The sequence below is a fragment of the Astatotilapia calliptera genome, chromosome 5 (assembly GCF_964374335.1).
Source record: "Astatotilapia calliptera chromosome 5, fAstCal68.1, whole genome shotgun sequence".
Lineage (NCBI taxonomy): Eukaryota > Metazoa > Chordata > Actinopteri > Cichliformes > Cichlidae > Astatotilapia > Astatotilapia calliptera.
In genome coordinates, this window is record NC_137426.1 from 27,674,987 (window position 1) to 27,688,953 (window position 13,967).

The 13,967-nt window shown below is 38.8% G+C and overlaps 1 protein-coding gene across 1 annotated transcript; it reads right to left on the bottom strand.

Annotated features, from left to right (window-relative positions):
• Window positions 1-4,195: 4,195 nt before the first annotated feature.
• Window positions 4,196-6,783, bottom strand: lyar (Ly1 antibody reactive homolog (mouse)). Its single transcript, XM_026168605.2, has 8 exons — window positions 6,267-6,783; window positions 6,065-6,179; window positions 5,865-5,972; window positions 5,702-5,782; window positions 5,191-5,512; window positions 4,932-4,994; window positions 4,687-4,772; window positions 4,196-4,449 (listed from the first exon to the last, which is right to left on the bottom strand). The coding sequence occupies exons 1-8, from the start codon at window positions 6,386-6,388 to the stop codon at window positions 4,312-4,314; spliced, it is 1,035 nt and encodes a 344-aa protein (XP_026024390.1). The 5' UTR covers window positions 6,389-6,783; the 3' UTR covers window positions 4,196-4,311.
• Window positions 6,784-13,967: the final 7,184 nt, after the last annotated feature.

Sequence of the window (13,967 nt, forward strand, 5' to 3'; positions counted from 1 at the left end):
GCACTTGAACGAGACGGTTGTAGTTTTAAAACCCATTCTATAATAAAATGATAAGAATAACTAAATGTTTAATCATTTGACTTTAAAGCGATTATAAAATAGCTGAAGTAAAACGTAAAAACAGAATACTTTCTGAAAGGTTAACGTCAGGTATATATTCAATTGGATCTTTCTACGATAGAATGCTTAATTTAAAGTATTCTCAGTCTCTTCAATCTTTTAACTCAAGTGACAGATACGACTGTTTTTTCTTATATCTTTACACGTATAAAAATAGAATTTGGCAAAGAGGAATGGGCCGTTCAGAAATTTTCTGTCGTTTTAAAAAGAATATCTATAAAAAACATTTTGTGCCCGTCTTTTATTAAGGAGCAGCTGGAAAGGTAGAGCAACAACCAAACTGGACCACTGGTCTGGAAAGAAATGCACGTCTAGTGTAACTGAGGATTAAGGGGAGGGTGGTCTGATGGGGTACTTCTGATGCCAACCCTCATAACATTTGCAGAATACATAGTCGCTGGCTTTACTCCAAGCCTAATCTTGAATGTGAATGTATACATTTACATAGCTCTGGCAGCAATCTGACACTTCTCTTATTGTTGCTTGTAATTGTGAGCCCTAAATTTTTTCTGTTGAGACTTGAGACAGATTTTTTTTAATATACTTAATGGTTTGTCTATCACCCAGTTTAGCAGCTATAAATCCCAGAGTCCAGCTTTTTGTTGGAATGTTTTTATTATTTTTGTAATATATGACGATTGGACTGACATGTTGCTAAAATTCTAATTATTTAAATCACATAACTGCACAACTCCTGCATTTCGTCATCTTTAGGGAAAATGAAATGACTCCTCTTATTAAAATACCTCACTGAAATAAAACTGTGTAACAGTGCTTAACTTCGTATAGATGTGACACTTACAGTGGGGCAAAAAAGTATTTAGTCAGCCACCGATTGTGCAAGTTCCCCCACCTAAAATGATGACAGAGGTCAGTAATTTGCACCAGAGGTACACTTCAACTGTGAGAGACAGAATGTGGGAAAAAAAAAAAAGAAAAGAAAAAAAATCCATGAATCCACATGGTAGGATTTGTAAAGAATTTATTCGTGAATCAGGGTGGAAAATAAGTATTTGGTCAATAACAAAAATACAACTCAATACTTTGTAACATAACCTTTGTTGGCAATAACAGAGGTCAAACGTTTACTATAGGTCTTTACCAGGTTTGCACACACAGTAGCTGGTATTTTGACCCATTCCTCCATGCAGATCTTCTCGAGAGCAGTGATGCTTTGGGGCTGTCGCCGAGCAACACGGACTTTCAACTCCCGCCACAGATTTTCTATGGGGTTGAGGTCTGGAGACTGGCTAGGCCACTCCAGGACTTTCAAATGCTTCTTACGGAGCCACTCCTTTGTTGCCCGGGCGGTGTGTTTTGGATCATTGTCATGTTGGAAGACCCAGCCTCGTTTCATCTTCAAAGTTCTCACTGATGGAAGGAGGTTTTGGCTCAAAATCTCACGATACATGGCCCCATTCATTCTGTCCTTAACACGGATCAGTCGTCCTGTCCCCTTGGCAGAAAAACAGCCCCATAGCATGATGTTTCCACCCCCATGCTTCACAGTAGGTATGGTGTTCTTGGGATGCAACTCAGTATTCTTCTTCCTCCAAATACGACGAGTTGAGTTTATACCAAAACGTTCTACTTTGGTTTCATCTGACCACATGACATTCTCCCAATCCTCTGCTGTATCATCTATGTGCTCTCTGGCAAACTTCAGACGGGCCTGGACATGCACTGGCTTCAGCAGCGGAACACGTCTGGCACTGCGGGATTTGATTCCCTGCCGTTGTAGTGTGTTACTGATGGTGACCTTTGTTACTTTGGTCCCAGCTCTCTGCAGGTCATTCACCAGGTCCCCCCGTGTGGTTCTGGGATCTTTGCTCACCGTTCTCATCATCAGTTTGACCCCACAGGATGAGATCTTGCGTGGAGCCCCAGATCGAGGGAGATTATCAGTGGTCTTGTATGTCTTCCATTTTCTGATGATTGCTCCCACAGTTGATTTTTTCACACCAAGCTGCTTGCCTATTGTAGATTCACTCTTCCCAGTCTGGTGCAGGTCTACAATACTTTTCCTGGTGTCCTTCGAAAGCTCTTTGGTCTTGGCCATGGCGGAGTTTGGAGTCTGACTGTTTGAGGCTGTGGACAGGTGTCTTTTATACAGATGATGAGTTCAAACAGGTGCCATTCATACAGGTAACGAGTGGGGGACAGAAAAGCTTCTTACAGAAGACGTTACAGGTCTGTGAGAGCCAGAGATTTTCCTTGTTTGAGGTGACCAAATACTTATTTTCCACCCTAATTTACGAATAAATTCTTTACAAATCCTACCATGTGAATTCATAGATTTTTTTTTCACATTCTGTCTCTCACAGTTGAAGTGTACCTCTGGTGCAAATTACTGACCTCTGTCATCATTTTAAGTGGGGGAACTTGCACAATCGGTGGCTGACTAAAAACTTTTTTGCCCCACTGTATATCACAATTTTATGAACCAAAAATAAATAAGTTTAAAAAAAAAAAACTCTTGAGCCACCCAATCTATCTGAAGAGGCCAATCCATGACTGATAGTGTTTCACTGATTTTTGTTTTTTTCTTTCCCGGTCTGCTTTTACTGCATTGGCAGTGTGTCTGGGATCATTTTCATGCTGCAAAATTAAACCTTTTCTAATCAGATACTTTCCAAATTGTACTGCCTGGTGGATCAAAATCTGATGGTACTATTCTATGCTCTTAAATCCAATAATTTTAAACGATCTCCAAACAAGGCTGGCTGAAATGGAGCTCCAAATCATGACAGAGCCGTTTAGTGACCATTTGTGATGAGGCTTCAACAAAAACTACAAGGCCAGATGCATCTTTTCGCTCCTGTGTCAAGTCTTTGCTGGTTTTCACATCTGCAACAGATGCCATTTTCTTTTCTATTCCAGTATATTAAAATCCTTCAGCTACATCGCACACCATGTCAATCTATGCCAACTTTTCTTTTTGGCAAACACTTTATTCATGCAAAAATGTTATTTTGTCTTTGAAACCTTGTTATTTTCTGCATTTTGTAGATCACATAACCAGGAATGGATTATATTGGGTTTTTCTGGTCAGCCTGCTGATTACAAAGTCCCCAAAGACACAATATATAAATCGGTTGTTTTTTAAGCTGCCTGTGCAGGCACAACATCTGGAAATTCCTTGAGTTAGGTAGCTTTTCTACGCTTGAATAATTCATAGATCAGTGAAAGAAAATGGAGAGCTATACAGACTAGACTGAAAATAAGTGAAATGCAGTGAATGTCCAAAGAAAAACTAAAACTGTAAGAACTATTGCTCAAGACCACTTAAAAAAAATATTTTTTTGAGGAAGTCTGGCTCTTTGTAAGTAAAATATAAATAACAACATTTTACACAGAGCTGTAGGTTTCATAATTTCACTTTGATACCAACGGCATGTTATTAATCATATACAGCAGATTAAGGCTTGAATGAATGCATTTGTTTTGCAGTGAAGATGTAGTTTCAGCATTCTGGGGGGTCTGGATTAAATCAACAGAATTAAGTTCAGCTGAGCCCAGGTAGACTAGAAAACATCATTTTAATACTACCAAACTTCAGTTACAGCTTGACTAAAGCCCAAAGTATGTAATATACAATTACAAGGTAAGCAGTGTGATGAATGAGCATCAGTGTTAAACCTGCTGGGATTAGCTGAGCTTCATAAAGCTGGGCAGATTTCCTCCTGTTTGTGTGTGCGTCTGTGTGTCTGCGTGTGCGTACAGGGTAAAGAGACTGCTCATTCTAGTCGTGCAAAATCAGACAGCATTAAAACTTCACCTGAGGCTGACACCAAGCGTCTTGCCTCTATGGGGCTTCTGTATCCCTGGCCAAGTGAGCCCCGTTCGGGGTGCCGAGGAATGTGCATTAACTTCGTCCCGTGTGAGAGTCTAATTCACCTCAGGTGCACCTCTCCCGTTACCCTTCCCCCACTCGAACATCCAATCCCACAGATAAGGTGCCATTTCCCAGCCTTACCGCGAGCTTGGAATGCGTAACAGAGCAGCCATCTATCACAATTGTCATACATTAAACAGTACTAAAATTTTTAAGTCAAACAGGAACCGGACACTTAAATCGGTGGTAAAAGCATTTTATCTTCAACATCATGTCAACTGTATTAAAAGACAACAATAAGACAATGATGGCTTTGAAATTAAAAAAAAAAATCTATGCAATATGTCAAAAGGAGTCTACTTTACAAGTCTAACTCTATCTTTCAAAACTCTAAGCTTTGGATTTTTGTTGATCTTGTTGTTGAAAAGTGCTAGCACTTCTTCCTCCTTCTTAAAATTCCTATCACCAGTGTAGGAATAGTAGGCAGCCAAAATCTGAAAAACATGAGCAAGCTTTTACTTTAGTGTTAATAAAAGATTATAGATCTTTGAAACTTTAAGAGTTTGATATACAAATAATGTGTGAATGTGTGTGTGAATGGGTGGATGACTGAATGTGTAACGCGCTTTGGGGTCCTGAGGGACTAGTAAAGCGCTATACAAATACAGGCCATTTACCATAAACAACTACATCCTCATTTCATATAGCAATGAAAACACTTCATGGCTCACCTTCTTTCTGAGTTTTTTCACTGACATTTCCTGGTCAGGTGACTCTCTCAGTACTGCCTTGATGTTCCCCTTCCAGTTAAATTTACCTGATGAGAAACAGAAATCAGCTTTCAGTACAGACACTAATCACCAAGGGTCACTTTCTCACTCTGAACAAAAGAGGCAACACTGACCTCTGCTGCCTAATCACTGACTAATCATTTAATAAAGGAGGGCAATCTTAGTCATTGCTAGCTCCACCGTACCTTTAGTAGCAGCTCGATCCTCAGTCTCCTCTTGATCATCAGCATCCTCAGTTTCTTCATCAACTGGAAAAGGATGATAACAGAGTTATCTAATAAATGTTGAAATACACACACACTTAAAAAAAAAAAAAACATAAATCTGACCAGACTTCACAAAGCTGCTGATGTAAACATCCCCTTGAGTGTTAGAGAATACCTAAACTCAGTTTAACCATGACAGTAACAGATAATGTCTAGCACTTCAGAAATCTTGACTCACCCTTTGTTTTCTTGCTTGATGTCTCATTTTCAGTGCCATAGCTGTTATCATCATCACTGGGTTCTTCAGAGAGCTGTTTTCTCTTTCTGTCCTTTTTCTTTTTGTCCACCATTTCTTTCTCCAGCTCTTGTGCGACTGTATTTTCAGCACCTTTTGTAGCTTTCCCATTCTTCTGCTGTCGGGCCTCTTTGCGTTCCCGTTTGTTCAGTTTTTTCTTCTTCTCTCCCTCATCACTTGGGTGGCCATTCGGCTCTTCTTTTCCATTAGTGTGTACTTTGACTTCAGCCTCTGTCTGCTGAGCTGGCTGTGGGGGCTCTGAAGCCTGTCAGACAGTGGCAGTTAAAGACAATCACTACAGCTATTGTAAACATGCTAGACTCTTTATTTTTATGGCAGACTTGATGTTAAAAGGAGCAGTTTGCTTCCAATCATTTCCTGGTAACATTCAAATTTAATAAGCACACATTCACAGAAAAAACTAAAAACATGAGAGCTAACAAGCCTAACTTACGTTATCAGCTGCAGCAAGTATATTCCACACTTCCTCCTGCAGACTGGGGTTTGGTATTTTGAGACTATTTTTCATCCAGTTCTGATGGGAAAAGAAAAATGTGACAGTGAATCAACATTAACGTGAAAACTGATTACTTTGTACAGTTTTAAGTAATACTAACCTGAAACTTAGCCTTCTTTCTCGGTACGTTATCGTAAGTACTGACTTGCTGGAGGACATCTCTTAGCTTTGCACTGACTCCAGGTTTGTTCATGGCTTCATGGACTTTCTTCAGTAAAAGGACATAAAGGCAGAACAGTTGGCTTTCCTAAGTGATCCAAAAGCTTTACAGAGTTTTTCTTTTTCTTCCCTGAATCTTACCTGGATCCACTGCTGCTGTTTCACATCTCCTTTGTTTGTTTTCGCCTCGTAGCCTTTGCCTCCATACTTCTGATCTTCACTGATGCATTTAATGTGGGTTTTGTAGTCATCGCCCCTAGTAGACAAACACACACAAATCGTTAGCACCGAGGCTGATCTAGCGCCTGTTAGCCTGGGCTAGCAGTGAACAGTCATTAATTACCAGAAGTCTTTTCCACAGTCAATACAGGACAGGACCTGGCAGCCCCGGCAGATATTTACATGTTTATCAACCTGAGCTTTTTTCAGGGACTCCCCACAAGCGTTGCAGGTGAAAAACACCATATTCAAAGACTCTCTTGTTTGGCTAGAGTGCAGCGATAACGGTCAAAACTGAACCGGCCTAGACTCTGCGGCACCGACCTATAAACCGGAGTCGGTTAAACTCTCATGCGAAAGCTGAACGCATGTGACAGCGCTGATACGAGCTAACGTTAGCCAAAGAACGGCGGCAGACCCGGGTCCCCTAAAACTGTAAAACACTACAAAATCAAACCCTCTCCTGGGAAAAGTGGAGGTCAAAACGGTGTGAGCCGACGGATTAAATCAGTTGCCTCAAAATCGTATTTGAGCGCAAACGTTAAGCGGATTCGTTATATTCCAAACTTTTCCAAACACACATTAGGGTACCACTACCCGTACCGGAAACCTGATCGGTACCACGCATGTGCGAAAGGCTACTACTTCCGCTCGAAGCATTTTACGATAGCTACGGAATATATGTTAAGATGTTAACAATAATAAGTATCTTTTAAAATGTTTTCAGTGATGAAACATTTCGATATAATGTAGACAAAAACTAAAAAAAAAAGATAGTTACGGATCAGGACTCCCCGATCCGTACCGCGCATGTGCAGATGTTCTCTTCTTCTCCTGTTTCGTTTAATGGCAGTTTACTCCCCAGTGTACGAGGATACCGCCACTTGCTGACCGAGCGAATGAGCACTATTGTAAACTGAACCAGCGTCATTACAAATCGTGTTTGTGTACGGGTTAAATTTGATTTAGTGGTAGTCGAGTGTGTTTATGATTGTCTGTGTGGAGAGGATTGATTGGAATAGTGATGATGATGTCCGCCATCACTGTCAATTGTCAGTAAACAGTTAATCTGTCTGATTAATCTTCACGTGACATATTATTAAATCTGTATTATTAAGTATGTAATTAATTAGGCGCCATTCTTCTTATTTTACCGTGCTGTTATTCAAGAAAGGGAGAAAAGCAAGAATTTGTTTATATACGGAGGTATCCATTGTTTAAATGTCCCGGGCAGTCCCGGGCTGTCTTTTTTCTTTTTTTTTAAATGAACTTTATTTATAAACAGCAATATAACATGTGAAGCATCCAAATATCCTCGGTTGAGCGGTACAACGAGATAAGAGAAAACAATGAAGATAAAAGGAAATTTTTATTTTTTTATTTTTTTTTAAAAACTGTCATTGTAGGATTTGAAACCAAAGGCACAAATAATATGAATAAAAAAGGGGCAATCATGATCATTAAATAGGGAGGTATCCTTCTAACATACATTAAACTTTTTAAATAATACAACAATTTTACAGGCTTACTTGTTATTCACAAGTTTCAGCAACTTAGCCCAAAGTTTAATGTCACTCAGCCATCCGTTTATACATGGTTTAGCTTTAAAGTATCTGCATTTGTGAATAAAAAAAATTCCCACTAACAAAACCGTTCTAATCATCAAGTCAAAATCTGCATTCTCAGCAAGCATTTCAAATTTTATTACGGTCACCGTCAAATGGGGTAACTGAATTCCCCTGGACTGTAGCCAGCTCCACATGTCATTCCAGAAGCAGTGCACTGATTCACAGTAGAAAAACAAGTGATCCAGACTTTCAGTGTCATTTCCACAAAATGTACACACATCTAAGTTAAATTTCCGTCTTAAAAATTCATTGGGTTGGGTAAATCTCATTTATGATTTTAAAGTTAACCTCTTTTACTTTAGCTTCCATGGTCTCAAATTCTATAAGAATATAATTTCTTTTAACTGGATTAGGACAATTTTCATTTATCAAAATATTCCTGATTACCTTATTTACAAACCTGCTGTCACCAGATTAAACTCCAGCTATTCAGAGCTGTCTCAGTCCAGGAGAGAACGAGGGATCAGAATCTCGAGTCGTGCACACTATTGTTTCATTTAGTGTGTATCCATGAGATTCGTACAGTAGGTCCAAGTTGTACCTTGAAAACAGGAACGTCGTCTTTAATAACTTTAATAGCAGACTTGTACAAAGTGAGGCTTTGTGCTCACATTTGCTGCAAACACTCGTTTTGATTCTGTCACCCTGTTTTGATAAAGAATTCAGTTAAAATCAGGCAACAACAGGACTTTCTTTTATAATGTGTTCTTGTGAATTGATTGTGTATCGCATACATTTGATTTGGGTTGCAGTTCTTATTTCTGCAAGACAACAGTCATCTGCTGGCCAAAAAAGTTTTCCAAATACCTCCACGTGATCGAGCCTGGATTTAGAAAAGAACAGCAAAAAAAATCTGCACCTCCTGCTTCAGATGGAATTTTTGTTTGTGTGTTCAGAGGCTGCGGCAGGAGGCGAGACCTTGGCTCAGCTGGAGAGCCTGACCAGGAGGAGTCGAACATTACCCTGGCTCTTCCAGGGCACCCTGCAGGCTCGGCTGCTGGCATTGTCGAGGGAGTGCAGCCGCTGCTGGGATGATGTGAACGCCAAACTGGAGTCCATCACAGGTCGACTGCAGGTATGTGAGTCAGACCTTCTGAGGAGTGTTTCACTTTTCTCTCTTCTTTTCATTGACTCTTTTCTCTCTCTCTCAACTCATTGTCTCAAAGTGGGAGGGATTTGAAGCACAAAGAGAGGAGCTTGTCCTTTGGTTGGCTGATATGCATGACCACCTGAGTGAGGTTGACCAGCTGACAGGAAACACCTGTGAAAAACTGAGACAACTGCAGGTGTGGGGTTGTTTTGATATGACATATGTTTGATATGATACATATGTCAGAGATATCCTAAACTGGACTAACAAAGGACCATGAGTCCAACATGAAACTTACCTTACATAAGGTGAGGCTGAAGTTCATTGATAATTTTAATCAAAAACTTGTTGTTGAAATATTTTTACTGAACATGCAAACATCTGCTGATGGAAATGTGTTGATTTATTGGTCTGTTATGAAGCTATTGCTATTTCTAAAGTGTTTTTTATCACTTTCTGATGTTTTATTAATTAAAAATTACATGTATTAATTGTTGTGTTATCTTAGTATAGTTTTTATATGTATTTATTTATAGTCTAGTAAACATATATTTAATTATTACTGTTTAAATGACTAATATGTGACATGTATTAGTAGTGATGTTGTGCTGAGGTTTAAAATGCCTTTTTTGGTATACTATGAAATGGCAATAAACCACTAATATATGTCTATGTGCTCATATTTATTTTACCCTACTCAAATTTAATTTATCATACATTCTATTTTGAAAGATTTAAAATGGTTCATTAAAGAATTACTCAAAAACGGTTCCTTAAAATGTTTTTAAAAGAACCGTTTTTAAAAAAAAAAGGTTCTTTGAAAAACCTTTAAATTGATGGAGTTACAAACTAAATCAGGTGATCTTTACCTTGAGAAAGCCCAGGGTGCCATTATAAGATCGAGAGCAAAATGGTTTGAGGCAGGTGAAAAAAAACTCATCATATTTTAGTAAGCTGGAAAAATGTAGACAGCAGAGAAATTTAATCACAAGCTTGTTGATAAATTGGACTGAATGTTAAGATTTCAGAGGGAATGAAAGGGAAGTCTTCACTTTCTATTCCGAGCTGTACTCCTCAGAATATTCAGCAGCTGATGCTGATAGTTTCTTTAATAAGATTCATAAACTTATCCCATGTATTGACAAACCTTTTAAAGATCTGTGTGATTCAGAGCTTAAAATTGAGGAACTGGATTTAGTGGTCATGAAAATAGCATTAAAAAAAGTCCCCAGGGACAGATGGACTCACTGCCAATTTTTATCAATTCTTCTGGAAGGACCTAAGAACCTTATTATTTGATGCATTAAAAGAATCTATAGAGAAGAAAGAACTGATGCCAAGCATGAAACAAGGGTTGATTACCCTGGTCCCTAAATCGGGTAAGGACAAAAGAATTTTAGACAATTTAAGACCCATCACCTTACTAAACACTGACTATAAGATCCTGTCTGGAGCTGTATCTGAGAGGCTAAAGAAAGGCATCTCAAACATTATCAGTGAAACACAATTAGGTCTTTTGAAAGGAAGACTAATTCATAATAATATTAGCCTGGTTTTGGACCTCCTTGAGTAAAGTGAAAAAATCCAAGAGAGGGGATACATCCTGTTCTTGGATTTTTATAAAGTATTTGACTCAGTTGAACCTATGTTCATATTAAAAAAGCAGTCTTTTTGGTTTTGGAGAGGAATTTATGAATGTTATAGAGATGTTATATAATGACAACAACAACTCTGTTTTGCTAGAACATGGTACGTGTTCAATGTTTGAGGTCAATAGAGGAATAAGGCAGGGATGTAGCAGCTCACCACTTCTGTTCATCATGGTTGCTGAACTGTTGTCTATTCTGATTAAAACAGTCACATTGACGGGTTAACTGTGATGGGTGAACAGATAATAATCAGTCAGGTGGCAGATGATACCACCCTGTTTTAAAAAAATGAGGACTAGATTCCTTTAGCCTTACAGCTTCTCCAAAGCTTCTGGCCTACAGATGAATATTTATAAATGTGAGATACTGGCTCTGCATGAGTGTCCCCTGCAGTCAACAAGTAATATACAGATCAAAAAAGAGGTGAAGTATCTGGGCATCGTAATTTCCAAGGATACGTTATTAACAGAAAATAAGAATATCTGTACCAATATAGAAAAACGTAAGTCAATTTTAAACAGGTGGTTGCAGAGGGACATAACTTTGTTCGGGAGGATTCTGCTAACCAAAATGGACAGTCTACCCATCCTAATCTATTCAGCCTTTTCTCTGTCCACATCTCCAAAAAGAATTAAATCTATAAATCTTAATTTTAGGTTCATATGGAGGAACAAATGTCATTATATAAAGAAAAATGATATGATTAAAAACTATGAAAAGGGTGGGGCTAATGCCATTGACTTTGATGTTATGAATGGTGTACTAAAATTGAAATGGTTAAGATCTTTCATTGGGAACAAAAATTCCTTTTGGAACATTATACCCAATATGATTTTTGGCGAAATGGGTGGAACAGACTTTTTGTTACATTATGACTTTGTTTGCAGTTCGTTACCTGTTAAACTCTCAGCTTTCCTTCAGCAGGTCCTTCTTTATTGGAAATTAATTTATAAACATAACTTTACTCACAATACCCTTATATGGAACAACAGGTCTGTCTGTGTAGGAAATCTGTGTACATGGATGAATGGAGCTCCAAAGGGATTTGGGCTGTAGCTCATTTTATGGTTGAGAAACATGAGACGTTCTGTGAGAAGTTTGACGTAAGATGCACTGCTAAGAGATATAAATCACTAATAAAAGCCATCCCAGCCCCTATGAGATCAATGATCAAAGAAAATATTGTGCACTCTAAAATTTTTACTGGACTGAGTTGAATTTGGTGACAGCAGGTTTACAAACAAGGTGATCAGGAATGTTTTGATAAATGAAATTTGTCCTAATCTGGTTAAAAGAAATTATATTCTTAAAGAATTTGAGACCATGGAGGTTAAGGCGATAAGAAGAAAGTATGTCTCACTTCCTCTTTCCCCTAAGTAAAAGAGGTTAACTTTAAAATCATAAATGAGATTTACCCAACCAATGAATTTTTAAGACGGAAATTTAACTTAGATGTGTGTACATTTTGTGGAAATAACATTGAAAAGCTGGATCACTTGTTTTTCTACTGTGAATCAGTGCACTGCTTCTGGATTGACATGTGGAGCTGGCTACAGTCCTGTCGGTGTGCGGGGCAAGCCATGTGGCGTTGTGAGAAAAGGACCCAAGATGCAGGTACTGGCTGAGATGCGAGTGAGCTTTATTTACAGAAGGTGAAAGCAAACAAAAGCAAGGATGGCGAGGACAGAACTAAGACATTACCTAAACTGGGGCAATTAATAAACAAACCTGAAATGATAACATGCAGGGAGAAGCATGGGATGTGAAGCAGGGAGATGCAGAGAACGCCAACTAATGGAGACAGACCGACAACCAGCAAAGGCAACCCCACACTAGGCTGTGTCCCAATTCAGGGTCTGCACGTTTGAAGTACGCGCACCAGAAGACTAAAAAGATGGCTAAGGTCCACCAGGAGAGACTGGACAGTATAGATGCAAAACCAATATGCCAGCAGTTTATCTCAGTTAACGAGAGGAGAAGGCCTGTGTTTGGCTCCTTTAGTGGACATTGAGTTATTGTGTGGGACACCAGTAGTCCATGTCTGTTGCTGTAACAGTAGTTCATGTTTAGAATAAAAAATCCCAGCTCACTGATTTGATCGGGGCAATAGTGCGGCTAAAATGTTGCATAATTTTGCTGAGAGATCTTTTACTTTGTGGTAATCTTAGATGAGTAGTTTTATGGACAAAAACCACCAGGTCATTCAGTGTTCCCATAGTGCCAAAGTATAACAGATGTCGGTGTACTATAACTGAACTAATGTTGTTAAGTCCTTGAAGTCTTATTCTTTTATTGTCATGACTGTATTTGAAGCTATTTTTATTTTTGTATGATACCTGATTTATATGGAATATGGCTGAAGTAAACTAAAGCTTAGTCAGTCATTTGTTTAATATTAATTTAACATGATATAATTCACATATAAAACTATGAATTGTAATTTTAAATGGTTTAAAAGCATGTAGAATAGCATATGTAGGCAAGTATATTTCTCCTTTTTTGTTATCAAGAAGCAAAGACAAAAAGGAAAAACAAAAAAAACAGGGCAGGGTTCGGTCCCCACCAATGCCAAAACCAAATCTACGCCCTTGTCCTGACTGATGACCTGGCCTGATTCCTTTACAACTCACATAACAAGTGCTTCCACACAGATTTCCATCGAAAATCTGTATGTTTCTTTCTGTTGATGCGATTCTAGTTGATCGATATCTTTTTTTTTTTGTGTCCCGTTTGGATCTTTAGCCATCAGAATTGTTGTCTTAAGGCCAAGAAAGATGCCAAGCGGATTTATTTTATTAAGTGGATCATCATGGCCTTGCCATATTGGTCCATTTGATTGACCTTTATTATAATTATGAATTTATTTTATTTTCAGTTGCTACAAACGGGACAGACATGACTGGGGGATAGGACAGGGAGAAAGAATGAAAGAAAGAGAGGGAGAGAAAGAAAACCAAAGGGGAGAAGAGACGGTGAGAAGGGGGGAAAGAAAGAAAAAAAAAAACCAAACAACAAAAAAAAAAAACACCTGGGTCACCTGTATGGAGAAAAAAAACAGAAGAGAAAACAAACAACAAAGAGCAACATAATTTAAAAAAAAAACGGCACCATCACAATAAACTAGCTAGCAGTAGATATCAGTAGATACTAAATAATATACGATATTGTGCAGCACGCAAGATAGAAAGCGCACAATGTGCTTTGAGGCAGCAGCCAAGAAAGCTGTAGTCCGCGTCTGTGAATACCCGTGTGTACACCTGTGTGGATCAGCATGCTTGCATTCCAAAGGTTTCTCCATGTAACGATCTGCTAGGGAGTGTGGGGGGGCCACAGCCCCGTCCTCCAGGGCATGAAGCAGGTATGGAGGAGATCAAAACTCCAGACATCCAGAGGCCCCCAGAACACAAGAGACCAAGGAAAACCAACAGAGGGGCAGCCGCGCCACTGTCCCAGTAAGA

Coding starts and splice junctions, on each gene's coding strand:
- lyar (XM_026168605.2), bottom strand. CDS start 6,388: ATGGTGTTTTTCACCTGCAACGCTTGTGGGGAGTCCCTGAAAAAAGCT. Junction 5,973..6,064: donor AACAGCAGCAGTGGATCCAG/GTAAGATTCAGG, acceptor CTTTTACTGAAG/AAAGTCCATGAAGCCATGAA. Junction 5,783..5,864: donor GAAAGAAGGCTAAGTTTCAG/GTTAGTATTACT, acceptor TTTTCCCATCAG/AACTGGATGAAAAATAGTCT.